Source organism: Lepus europaeus, chromosome 12, assembly GCF_033115175.1.
Source record: "Lepus europaeus isolate LE1 chromosome 12, mLepTim1.pri, whole genome shotgun sequence".
Classification (NCBI taxonomy): Eukaryota; Metazoa; Chordata; class Mammalia; order Lagomorpha; family Leporidae; genus Lepus; species Lepus europaeus.
In genome coordinates, this window is record NC_084838.1 from 90,762,595 (window position 1) to 90,776,513 (window position 13,919).

The window sequence follows — 13,919 nt, forward strand, 5'->3', positions numbered from 1 at the left end:
ATAGAGTTAAAAGTTAGACTATAGAAGGAGCTAAAATAATAGAAAAAATTCAATTAATCCAGTTAAAAAACAGGCATATTTAACAAATATTTCTTAAAGGAAGACACGAATGGACCATAGATACATGAAAAAATGCACATCACCAATCATGAGGGAAATGCCAATCAAAACCACAATGAATTTCATCTAAAGCCAATTAGAACGGGCAATCATCATCAAAAAGACACAAGGTAATAAGTGGTGATGGTGCATACCTTTGGTAAAATTGTGCAGTGTAAATGTGTGGAAATCAGTATGTAGGCTCATCAGAAAATTTAAAAATAGTTCTCCCACCTGATCCACCAATCCCACCACTAGGTATATATCCAAGGGAAATGGAATAGTCTGTTGAAGGAACATCTGCACTAGGCTGACAACAGTGTGACCCTACCCCGGGTTAAGGTGTCTGATGGTGGAGTCTGCCCCTTGGTATGTCCAGACTGGTTGTCAGCAGTAAGCAAGGTGCGACACAGCCTGTACTCCTGAGTCTGACCCAGTGGAGGTGTTCAGAGTACACCTAAGGATTTCTCACCCTTCCTGGTCTCAGGCGCAAGAGTGCAAAGAGAGGAAGAATGCTGGGAGACACCTGCCTTTCTCAACTCCCAGAGAAAAGCAGACCTTGAGCACCTCTGCTAAACATGCTGAGTCTTCATCAAAAGCATGAGCTGGGCCCAGAGGCAGCAGAACCAAGTGATCTGCCTGCTGGAGTGAAATGACCAGAGCTCAGTCCTGCAGCTGGCGTCTGAGGCTACTCAGCAGGAATCAAACTGCATGTTCACAGCAGTGATTTATTGATCATCACTTGTAAGGTGCTGGCGAATTCCAAGATGAGCATCGCTATTGTGGGCCTGGTCCCAAGCTGGGTCTTGAAAGCACAAACAGGAATACGCTGGTGATGAATGTGATGGGCCCTTACAGTGGTCAGAGGAGAGTGGGGAGGTAGCCTGAGCAAGGGTTTCTCAGGATGTTTCTTGGGTAAGCAGCCAGATGCTTCGAAGAGTAATCTTCCATACATCACAACTAGTATTTTTGGTTCTAACTACCCACAGAAGATCGCTGTCATTGTCAGCATCTCAGCCCGTGTCACCTGCAGCGTGGCCTCTATAACCTACCTCTCAAAAGGCAGCCCTTCCCCAGGTACTTGCTCTGACAATAGCTGACCATTGTCTCACCACACAGGGACGCAAGCATGACACACTGGCTGAAGACAGTGGTACAATTCTTTCTCTACAGAGGAGGCCTGTGTCCCACAGAGGTGAGCACTTTCCCAGATCGTCTAGCTCTGGGTCCCATATTGCCACTACAGCCTGACCCCAGGCATCTGTCTCACCTTCACGTACAGCTTCCCCATGGTTCTGTGCCTCCCCCTCTCACCCCCTGCCCAGTCATCTGACAGTGGCATCAAGGTCCGCCGGGGAGCTCTGCGTCACAGCTCAGCACACATGCACACTGCCGCAGTACATACCTTCTGAAGTCTCAGGACGTTCTGAATGAAGAACCGATACGCATTGTACCAGGGCAGCAGCACATCCTTAAGGACGTCCCGCACGCCCTCCTCCTTGAAGCGGAGATTTTCTGCTCTCACCACAGGGGAGTTTATCAGATATAGTCTGAAACAGGGAGAAAAATCACACATAAAAGGTACATAGATAATATACCGACTACAGCTATTTCACATACACAAGGGATGAGATTAAAATCAAAGCTGTTTTTTTCCTATAAAAGGAGGAAATTATGAATATTCTTCAAGTGTCAACTTAAAACTCACACAATTCTCACTCTGTATAAAACCCCAGGAAAATGATGAAGGGATGTATGCAACCCCACATCCAAACATGGCACTGCACCAGCACCAAGAAAAAGGCAGGGCTGGTCCTCATCAAGAGCCACTTCCTCACTGCCAGGGACACTGTCCACACCCCCACACACGTAAATGGTTCACGAGGAACAGCCTTTACAGAGAGCAGGATCTGACACCTGGTGGGCAGAGGTCAGGGATTCTGGTAGACATTCCACAGGACAGCCCAACACAGAATTATCCTGCTCAAATGGTCAACAGCACACAGGCAAGTCTACAGATAACTCAACAGCAGACAGACAGCTCCAATGTCTGCTCATGGGCCACACAAGACCTGGGTCAAGGTCTTGTTTATGACAAAGAGATACTGAACAAGACCTCTGCACTCATTCAACGTTAACACATTATAGTGTTAATAATTATATATGACTATTTCAAGCAGTGGCTTTTCAAAGTTCTTTAAAAGCTTCTGAATATTAATTTTTTATTTGCTCTTACATAAATGTATCTCATATGGCCCTGCACATACAAAGCTAAAACATATGATGAAAGGAAAAGCTAATACCAACAAGACAGAAAACTCAGAAAATAAGTGAGGTCGAGGCAATGGGCAATCATACTGTGAAAGACTTGAACAGCTCAACAAAACCCAGTAGGTCCTCTTCCTCAAAACAACCTTGAGGACTGAAATGTCTACTATTCAAACTATTTTGGGAACTTAAAACCAAAAGCCATGCCAAAGTAACAATCTACAGAACAGAGATATGTGTTTAAAAGCCTCGTTACAAACCAAGTCTAAGAATCATGATTACTAGAACGGGCGATGCTTACATCAAAAATGACAAACACACACAAGACAAAGCGCTGGTTTCTACCTGAGGGCATCAGCACCATACTTATGGATGATCGAAACCGGATCTGGATAATTCTTTTTTCGTTTGCTCATTTTCTGGCCATCACTTGTAAAGTAAAAGAGAGATGCCGTTAAGTCAGTCTATATCAGAGTTATCTTTCTTTTCATATGGTTACAGATTACTTGGAAATAGGAATAAGTAAATGGAGACAGTAATTAACTTAGATGTAAGCTAGTGTGAATAAGGTACAACAAAAGGGTCTTTTGTTGATATTTGTAAACTTTTGTTAGAATATCAAAGTGAAGCTTCAGGGTAGACAGAAGCAGGAAGATGTTTTAGCATTTACCCTTGAGAAATGAAAACTGAGAATCACATAAAAAACTGCACAAGTTTTTGTAGTAGCTTTATTCACAATCACCAAACACTGGAAGCAGCCTAAACACCCTAAACGTGGTGGATGGCTGAACAAACTGTGGTAAACTATGGAACATGACTTAGCACTGAAAAGAAACGAATGACTGACATGTGCAACAGCCTAAAACCCCTACTGAACTGTGCTGATGGACAAAAAGTCAATTAGCCCAAATAAGACACTGTGTGAGTCTACTTATACAACTTGTTCGAAATACAAATTTATAGAGATGAAGAACAGAACAGTGTTTGCTAGGGCCCATCTCTAACAGTTCTGAGAGTTAAGTGAGTTAACACAAGTTCACATGTCCAATCGGGCATGGCAGACACCATGAGTATACTTTATGTTAGGTGCTGTGCTCCTCCCGTGGCACATGTGGCAGGATGTCTGTGTGTGCAAATATTTAGTTTGTGGGACTGATGCACAGATGAAAGATCTCTAAGCAAATGTATCCATACGATAGGTCAATGTTACATTTTCTGTGATCTCACTGATAGCACTGTTCCTGTACTGACTCCATCAGAGTCATTCCTTTGATTTCCCTCCACCAGGCCTGGCCCCTCCTCCTTAGGAACAGTGGACTGTGGGGACACAGGCAGAGGATGGAGGCAAGGACAGGACAAGAATGCCACACCCTTGAATCACAGGGAGAGAAGGAGGAGGACTAAGATGGACTCAGTGTTCCTAAATTCCTCTCTTCAGAGAGAACATGTGGAGAGGTCCAACCAGAACATAGCTGCTTTGAAAAGGAACAACTTTAGGGGACGAGGACAAAGGGTAACAGAACTGAAACTGGTCATGACACAGAGGAATGCACCTGCCTCGCCAGGACGAGCCCGTTCACAATCACGTTCTTGAAAGGCGGTTGTCCAAACAGGGCTGTGGCCAGCACCAGCAGGGTGTAAAACCTGAGTCCAAGCACAGGGAAGAATTTACATTAATTCACTGCCTGAACGTCTATTTTGGTAATCAACAACCCAAGAGTTCTCACTCTTGGTTACAATTCGAGTTACAGTGCTGAAAACATGTGACACAGAACCGACATAGATACACTCTTATGTTAGAGTCTCATTTGGAAACACAAATTCTGCTTCATTTACACCAAATAAAGTCCTAGAGTGATGTGCTGATCCTTCCTCTGCTACAGGAGAGGGGCCCTGCCCCATCTTGGGAGGCAGCAAAAGGGCCAGAGGCAGCATTTGGAGGCGCCTCAGGACCACCAGATATGCCTGCTGAAAATGAGGGACATGTGGCCTCTGGCTCAGGATCATGTGGGACAATCTGATGACAAAAGATGCAAAAAGCATTATCCAGAAGTCAAAAGGTAGAACTTCAGGAGCATGGAAAATGCCTTTATTCTGAAGGTATTATGTGTCTCCTTATGTGCCCAACAGCATCCTCACGGTGCTGCCCCTGTGTCCTGCAGTGATGCAGTCTTGCCACTCCACATGCTCCTGCTGTTTCAGTTCCAAAGGAGGGCTGAAGGGCCCATGGCGCTCAGAACATGCAGTTCTGGCCGGAGGGATGGGGTGGGGATGGCTGGGACACAGGACCCATATGAATACTGGCAACAGAAGCTAGACTTCACCACTCCTCAGAGAATTCAGCGCCCTGGTAAATCATCTGGCTCTCCCTAAAAACAGGAATCTGTTTCTGGTCATTTCTTTCTGTAAAAGACTAGAATTTGAAAACTGCACATTCCAAGGTGTGACTCCAGTGACTACTGTAGATTGAAAAAGCAGAAAATGATACCACCCAGTCATTTAACCCACCCTCCAGAACACAGCTAATGAAAGCAATGAGCACCTGGGTCAACAAACCCCATTCACAAAAAGCAAGGAACTCACCCTCTTACCAATAAAAGGGTGACAGTACTGCCTTCAATGAGGCACACACACACACACAAAAACCCAACCCTATATGCTAAACTTCATGGAAAAACTAATGAAAAGTTCATTTTGGTGCAAAAGAGATTTGAAATCCATGTATCATTTTTCCATGATCTTCATTTTCAGGAACTTTGTGTTGTTAGCTTTTAAGGCTAGACTCAACTTCTGAGCACACTTCCAACTATCCCCCAAATTTCCAGCCAATCTATTATCTCACTGGTAAATATTCATTAAACATTTCAGTAAATGACTTAATGCAAACACATATTAAGTGGTTCATCCCATGTCAAATTCCAACGTAAATTCTAGAACTGTGAGTGAAATAATTCAAATAGTAGAACCCGTCCTGCTGTAGTGAGGGATTCCTACTCAAAAGGTAGTTTGGTGGGTGGGAAGGCACAGAGGGCAAGAATGGAGTCTATCTGGTTTGCCACCACTCCCAAGCACCCAGCAGATACACAGCAGGCATTCAGGAAGACACTTGCTAAATAAAATATAATCAGTAAAACACTTGAGGGAAGAAGGGGCATACCATCCTCTGGTTTGGTCGATGCCTTCAGCAATGAAGTCTGCAGGAAAGGAGTCTTCAAACTCCCTCTTGGTTTCGAATGGGTAATGAACCTGAGCATAGGGCATGCTTCCACTCTCAAACCAGCAGTCAAATACTTCAGAGATGCGATGCAACTGTCCCTTCCCGCAGTGTGATGGAATGGTCAGGTGGTCAATGCTAACAAACAGAAAAATGACCACTTCTATAAATCTTTTTTTTTTTTAAGATTTATTTATTTATTTGAAAGTCAAAGTTACACAGAAAAGAGAGGCAGAGAGAGAGAGAGAGAGAGACAGACAGACAGAGAGAGAGAGAGGTCTTGCATCCATTGGTTCATTCTCTAATTGGCTGCAATGGCCAGAGCTGTGCCAATTCAAAGCCAGGAAACAGGAGCTTCTTCTGGGCCTTCCCACGTGGGTGCAGGGGCCCAAGGACTTGAGCCATCTCCTGCTTTTCCAGGCCACAGCAGAGAGATGGATCAGAAATGGAGCAGCCAGGAATTGAACCGGTGCCCATATAGGATGCCAGCACTGCAGGGTGCGTCCTTACCCCCTACACCACAGTGCAGGCCCCCATTTCTATTAATCTTAAATGCAACAGAACATGCGGTTTAGCCCTGATAAGATATTAAGTGCATTTGTCAAGAGAGATATGAAGTAGTTCAAGGGTTTTGAGTACCACAAATCTTCAATCTGAAAGTCCACGTACCAAATTCACCTGACATTTCACTCAAGGATGGAAGCCACATGACCTCAGCAGGACAAGTCACCAGAGGAATAACCAACAAACCAGTGACTTATATCAGCACCCCTGTAATTACTAAAGACAACATCCTGCCAGGACGATGACAGGACTAAACAGTCAGACATTCTGGGGCCGGCGCCGTGGCTCACTTGGTTAATCCTCCGGCTGCAGTGCCGGCATCCCATATGGGTGCCAGGTTCTAGTCCTGGTTGCTCCTCTTTCAGTCCAACTCTGCTGTGGCCCAGGAAGGCAGTGAAGGATGGCCCAAGTGCTTGGGCCCCTGCACCCGCATGGGAGACCAGGAGGAAGCACCTGGTTCCTGGCTTCGGATTGGTGCAGTGTGCTGGCCGTAGCGGCCATTTAGGGGAATGAACCAACGGAAGGAAGACTTGTCTCTCTCTATCTCTTTCTGTCTAACTCTGCCTGTCTTAAAAAAAAAAAAAAAAAAAAAAAAGTCAGGCATTCAAAAACTCACCTCTCTCTGTGGAGATCTGAAACTTTTGCTCCCGAAAGTTCTTCAAGTTCCGCCACTGACCCAATGCATACTACCTGTCAAAAACAGAATTAAACAGCAGAAGCTCCTTAAAAGCCAAAGGGACCACAAAGATTCAGTTTACATATCATTCAGGTTTCAGAAACCTTTGATTTTTAAAAAAAGTTTAGTAATATACCAACCTAGCTGAAGGAGAGTTATCACCAATGTGGCTTACCTCTCATGAAAGACCACCAGTTGGTCTCTGAAAGGTGAGAGCTAACCAGGATATTTTATTACCCAGCCTTGTATCAGAGGAGCCTCTACATGTAGAGGATTTTAAACATCCATAGACACTACAATAAGTCCTTCTTGAGGTTTATTATGATCCAATCTCTGTACAAATTAACCAGAATAAATAAATACCTCTGACTCTAAGGCACCCGAATCTGGCTCTTTCGTCTAGACTCTTTCCAAGACAAAGCCAGAACTAAATTGTTGTGTTTGGACTACATGGAAATAAGCAAACTAAATCACAAAATCACCAGATGTTACAATTATATCTAGGTAAGTAGCCCAGGGACAGAGCCAGCTGACACTCAGAATGGGGTAACCATGTGACAAGGGCCAAGGCAAGAGGAGCTGCTGTGGAGTCTCCTTCAGGAAGAGAGCGTGGCCTGCCTGGAGGACACGCAGGCCTCTTTCTCCGGACTTCCTGTTCAGTCCTGAAGTCTTTTGATTCAGCTACCTCACTGCTGCCTTACAGGTCTCCACACGAGATTTACTCCTCTCTGGGACCCTGGCACTCCTCACTGCTATAACGTATTCAGCACTGTACTGAAGATCTCACGACAAAAACATGTCTATACAAATGTATATATCCTTACACCCAAACACACTCACATTTACTTAATTCTAGAAGTTAGAGGCCTACAATGCTTTGGCAATTTTTTTTCAAGTTTTTCTTTTTCACTATGTGTAAGGTCAGTTGAACCTTAAGTTGATACGATAACAATGCAGACAACAAAGATATCAGAGCAAACAAGCAAAAAATTTAATATGTAGATTTCCCCGAGAAAAACACAAATTCTATTTTTCACTCTCACACAGAAATACTTAAAACTTAATTTAATCACAAATAAAAGTTAAAAACTCTAAACAGATTCATGATTCTAGGAAAGACTAAAGAGTAAAAAAGAAAACAAACCTGAAATAAGGAGCAAAAGAATAAGAAACTATATTCTTTAATATCACATTCAGATGACATTGACAAAGTGCTTCAACAAAAACCAAGACAAACAGATGCTGCTTGCCTCACCTCCTCAAAGTCATCGCTGACCCAAAGTGGGATGGGGGTACCCCAGTATCTGTTTCTGGAAATTGCCCAGTCACGGGCATCTTTCAGCCAATTTCCAAATCGCTTTTCTCGCACAAATTCTGGGACCCTGCCATAAACAGATCAGAGAACCGATTATGTAAGGACAATAGTAAGCCAAACTTGTAAATTATACATACACTCCTCTGGTTTGATATACTAAGTCTGGCCTCCCATTTCATGGGCCACACGCTCAGGAAATACTGAGCTCCTGACTAGAAGTCTTCTGAATGGATGGCATCAGCGTGTACAACAGTCCGCATGGCAGCTGATGAACTTCACACCAACTTCCTGTGTCTTCTCACTCATGAAGGACATCACAAACCTCTGGCCACTTTGGCTATCACCAGCCTCAGCATACTCAACTCTAGTCTCTAAAGCCACCCACATGACAGTGGATTTAAGTGCTGTTGCCTGGGCTCCCAATAAGCTGGGCAGTTGGCAGGTGCTCCAGGGACCTTCTACAGCCTTCTTTTTCATCTCTGGTCTTACATTTTCAGCTCCAGTAATGGGCAAGTTTCTCAGCATGTGGGTCCTGATCTGACTGCCTTTGTCTGTGCCTTCCTTCTACAATGCTGCCAGGACTTCAACCCACCCACTCCCAAACTCTGTTCTGCCTGATTGAAAAATTGTTCCTTATTACTCGAGGTTCAGCCTAGGAGAATCCTTCCCAAGCACAGGTTGAAAGGGCACCCCAAAATCCTCTTGGGCATTGTAGTTACCATTTTGCATTATAGACATCAGTTTATATGTCTGTACCCACTTCAAGGCTATCTTACTAATTTTCTATACCTTGTACCACAGACATTAGGAGAAATAGTGAGCTTGCTAGTTTTGAAAATGGAAAAATTGCTTTTTAAAAGAAATCAGGATCAGGGCCGGCGCTGTGGTGCAGAGGGTTAACGCCCTGGCCTGGGGCGCTGGCATCCCATATGAGCTCCAGTTCGAGACCTGGCTGCTCTGCTTCTGATCCAGCTCTCTGTTATGGCCTGGGATAGCAGTGGAAGATGGCCCAAGGACTTGGGCCCCTGTACCCGCGTGGGAGACCCAGAGGAGGCTCCTGGCTTCGGATCAGCGCAGCTCTGGCCATTGCAGCCAACTGGGGAGTGAACCATTGGATGGAGGACCTCTCTCTCTCTCTTTGCCTCTCCTCTGTGTAACTCTGACTTTCAAATAAAAATAAATAAATCTTGGCCGGCGCCGTAGCTCAACAGGCTAATCCTCCGCCTTGCGGCGCCGGCACACCGGGTTCTAGTCCCGGTCGGGGCACCGATCCTGTCCCGGTTGCCCCTCTTCCAGGCCAGCTCTCTGCTGTGGCTAGGGAGTGCAGTGGAGGATGGCCCAAGTCCTTGGGTCCTGCACCCCATGGGAGACCAGGAGAAGCACCTGGCTCCTGCCATCGGAGCAGCGCGGTGCGCCGGCCGCAGCGCGCTACCGCGGCGGCCATTGGAGGGTGAACCAACGGCAAGGGGAAGACCTTTCTCTCTGTCTCTCTCTCTCACTGTCCACTCTGCCTGTCAAAAAAAAAAATAAAAAAAAAAAAAATAAAAAAAAAAAATAAATAAATCTTAAAAAAAAAAAAAAAGAAATCAGGATCATTTTGCTAGGAAATTTTAGAAGGCTACCGTTTAAAACCATTTCTTTTACTGTCCAGAGATTCTCATCACTCTCCCAAAATCAAATGCAATACTTCAGTGTAATTGGGTCTTTGTGGGAAGAACGAATAAACTCTAGGCTCTCAGTGAAAACCATTCTTTTGAAAACATAGATCCAAGCCTTGTTTTATATTGCACCCACAGGCTGAAACACTTCTTGGGCTATCTCATGGGTCAGATATCAGCTTGGAGAGCACGGGCTTCTGGGCTGGGGACTGTGGATAAAGATGAGTGCAGGAGGCATCTTCAGGAAATCAACAACTAGCAAAAGTGGTTAAGTGCAAATGGCTTTGCAGGCGTGTCTGAAAACAATGTTTATTCTGAAAATTACTATTATTTAAGGCTAACAGTCCAATCAGATTTTCTCCAAAGTCATTCCATCCTGTACCTTAAATGAATGGCAGCTGTTCATTTCCATGGGGTTTTATAAAAGCAAATCACTTCTGCAAATGCTTTAGCATTAAGAAGATTACACATGTTGTATAATATTATTTAAATTATTTTGTGTCCCTCAACACATAGAGCAAATCACAATTACTACAAAATAATAAAAGGTGGCCAGTAAAAATATTATAATCTGGGGGAAGCGTAGATCATGTTAACTACACTATAGGACAGTATAAAGAAACACATCTCTCTGCTCACCAGTAACACAGGTCATTGTTCCTCAGGAGCTGGTCCACCATGTGCTCCACTCGTACAAACCAGCTGGGCACTGCCTTGTAAATGAGGGGTGTGTCCGACCTGGGAGCAGAAATGCAGAAACAGCTAGTCAGACCAAGACATGCAGGACCCAGGGAAGACTAACTTAACAGTCTCTTGTTAACATCACCAGCTACTTGGCCTTCTACTAATATGCATTTTTATTATAGTAACAACATCCAAGTCTTTACACTACCAAAAAGGCAAGACCAGAAAGGAAAATATAGTTCTGCAAATGACAGCTGTTTAAGAAATGAGTCAACATCAGCACAAAGGAAATGTGGGAACCGAATCTGAGTTCACTGACTATTCGATTTTCACCTCTGCTCTCACAGCAAGATATTGTATTACAACTGGATATCACATTACATGTCTCAATAAAATTATAAAATTTTAGAGATCCTAAAAAATGTGGCCACAACAATGAAAAGATTTGTACATTTCTATTTTTTTTTCACATAGTACCCAAGGAAGGAGAAAATTTAATGCATTCATAAAACTCTTCTAAAAATGAAGAGGGCAAGCCTGCAAACACTAACTGTAAAGGACACCACAAATATGAAGGCCCAGGCACACAGTCTTTGTTTCCTCTGACCTCCAGCAGAAAGGGTAGCTGTGAGTGAAGGTGCTGGCAATAAGAAGTCGGTCCCATTCCTTCAAGGTCCTGATGATATTTTTGTCAGCATCCTGTTAAAAAATTAAAAATTTGCCATTAAAACTTCTAAAATACTTAATAGAAATATAATTATACTATTAATATATAATATTTTCTTATGAATAAAAGGTACAAATAACACATATATCATTTAAAACTATTATCCGGAGCAAGCATTTGGCCTAGTGACTAAGGTGAACCTGTCTTACACCAGAGTGCCTAGGTTCCTGTACCAGTTCCGCTTTCAATTTCAGCTTTCTACTTAATGCAGACCTAGGGAGGCAGCAGATTACAATTCAAGTAACTGGATTCCTGCCACCAATATGGGAGAGATAGCCATTTTAGGTATTTGGGGAATAAACCAGCAGATGAAATTTCTGTATGGCTGCCTGAAGAATAGAAATGAACAAATAAATTAAAAACACTGGTCATTTTTTTTAGCCATTCAAGCATTCTAGCTACTTACTTAGAGCAGTAAGCATTTCCATAACATTTAAGGTAGTGAAATTTTCAGTAGGAAAAGGTAACCTCAGGGCCGGCACTGTGGTGTAGCAGGTAAAGCCACTGCCTGCAGTGCTGGCATCCCATATGGGCACCGGTTTGAATCCCAGTTGTTCCACTTCCTATCCAGCTCTCTGCTATGGCCTGGGAAAGCAGCAGAAGATGGTCCAAGTCCTTGGGTCCCTGCACCCTTGTGGGAGACCCGGAAGAAGCTCCTGGCTCCTGGCTTCAGATGGGCATAGCTCTGGCCATTGCAGCCATCTGGGGAGTGAACCAGTAGATGGAGACCTCTCTCTTTCTTTCTCGGCCTCTGCTTCTCTGTAACTCTGTCTTTCAAGTAAAACAAATAAATCTTTTCATATATATATATAAATTTTACATATAAATTTTACATATTAAATATATATATAATATATATGTATACACACACACACACACACATATGGTCACAAAGCTGTTCCATGAGACAAAAATCAGACCGCAATGTTGTGATTCCTACCCTGAAACAAAAGCATGTTTCCTCTAAAGGTAACAGACCCTCTCATTTTACATGCCAAAAAAATCCAAAAGCAATTTCCAAGGTGAAATACAATAAATTATAAATGATGGAACCAACTAGAAGTTATGCTACTTTCCATACAGGGGAAAAAAAAAAAAAAAACAGAAAAACTGACTGATATAAGAAGTATGATAAGACTGGCATCTTCCATGCCATACAGATTACTAACCTTAACATACTGTCCCGCAAAATGTGTCACTTCCGCTGTGAAGCAGCCTGATGCATCCACAGGGCAAATAGGGAGTGAGTCTTTCTGAATAATGTTGAAGTCCATACACACCCGATAGTCATCCTGGGAAGGGGCAAAGAGGGGCAGACATTGTAAGCATGGGTGAGAGAAGGAGAAAAGCAAGAAGTGGTTAAGGCTGACAAAAGAGAATTTTTTGATATTCTGATTATCAACTTTATCCTCTTAACTGAAGGTAACTCAGGGACCATTCAAAGAATGGTCACAGCTGGACGGGGATTAGATCATTCATCCTGGTCTTTGCAAACAATATTTCACAAATCTCTACATATGGCAGGCTATCCACTAAGAGAGAAGACACACATCAATGCTTTAAAACTAAATCAAAGCTAGGTTTTAACAGCAGCATCGACATATACCTGAAAAAGGAAATACACACAAGTAAAAGGTAAGACCCATTCAATTTCATGTAACGTACATGTGGATTTATAACCTGCCAAGGAACAGCCCAAAGTCTGGCAATACTGACTTAAATCTGAGTAAAAGAAGCCTGAATAAATACACTGCACTTCATGTGGGACAGCCTCCTCATGATGCTTCAGGACAGATGTGAAGTGTATCAGCATCAATCAGACAACACTTATAACTCTCCATGTGAGACAGCACGCTGAGCACTTCACTACAATAGCTCATCTGATCCTCTTGCAAGGAGAACAGATAGACCAAGTCTTCAGCAGGTGTTTCTCTTGCACAAACCAACTTTTTACAGATGAGAAAGCCAAGGCATAAAGAAATAACTCGGGTAAGGATTCAAAACCAGACAGCCTGCCCCAAGGCCCATGGTCCTTGCTATGCTATGCACGCTGTCTCAGTTTGAAATTCAGGAGACTGCCTGATCGTCCTATGCTAAGTGAAGCCCCATTCTGGTTTGACTCCAGAGGCAAGCTGAAATGCTGACATGCTTCCCCTTGCAATTGCATTCACTTCTGATTGTGCTGAGGTTCCCTGTGGTGGGACATGGGCAGAGAAAGAAAGCCCCAGAGCACAGTGGGAATCAGGGTGTAGAGTGCACACTCCTACCCACTGCACAGGCTATAAACAGCCTTCTTGAGCAAGGCACTATAATATTTGTGCTTTTCACAGAAACAAATTAACAAACCTACATAAAAGATGATTACTATGTTATTTAGATATTAAACATACAGTACATAAATACTTACATTCCTAAGTGCTTGCTACAATACATGTTGCTCTCTCTTAACGGGTGCCAGGAAACATTAATTCACAAAAGTAGTATCTAGACATTGTCACAGAAGAAGTGAGATGAAATATTTAAAAACTAAAAGGCCAGCGCTGCGGCTCACTAGGCTAATCCTCTGCCTGTGGCGCCGGCACACCGGGTTCTAGTCCCGGTTGGGGTGCCGGATTCTGTCCCGGTTGCCCCTCTTCCAGGCCAGCTCTCTGCTGTGGCCTGGGAGTGCAGTGGAGGATGGCCCAAGTGCTTGGGCCCTGCACCCGCCTGGGAGA

At 43.7% G+C, this 13,919-nt stretch overlaps 1 protein-coding gene across 2 annotated transcripts in view; it reads right to left on the minus strand.

The window, feature by feature from the left end:
* The window catches only part of IARS1 (isoleucyl-tRNA synthetase 1), an 85,709-nt gene that overhangs the window by 41,706 nt on the left and 30,084 nt on the right, over positions 1 to 13,919 (minus strand). For both annotated transcript variants that reach the window (XM_062208485.1, XM_062208486.1), the window contains 9 exons: positions 12,375 to 12,497; positions 11,086 to 11,177; positions 10,434 to 10,532; positions 8,077 to 8,203; positions 6,762 to 6,835; positions 5,525 to 5,719; positions 3,925 to 4,011; positions 2,713 to 2,796; positions 1,505 to 1,649 (listed from right to left, as the gene is read on the minus strand). In XM_062208485.1, coding sequence (XP_062064469.1) covers positions 1,505 to 1,649; positions 2,713 to 2,796; positions 3,925 to 4,011; positions 5,525 to 5,719; positions 6,762 to 6,835; positions 8,077 to 8,203; positions 10,434 to 10,532; positions 11,086 to 11,177; positions 12,375 to 12,497 — 1,026 coding nt within the window. The remainder of the gene's footprint in view (positions 1 to 1,504; positions 1,650 to 2,712; positions 2,797 to 3,924; positions 4,012 to 5,524; positions 5,720 to 6,761; positions 6,836 to 8,076; positions 8,204 to 10,433; positions 10,533 to 11,085; positions 11,178 to 12,374; positions 12,498 to 13,919) is intronic.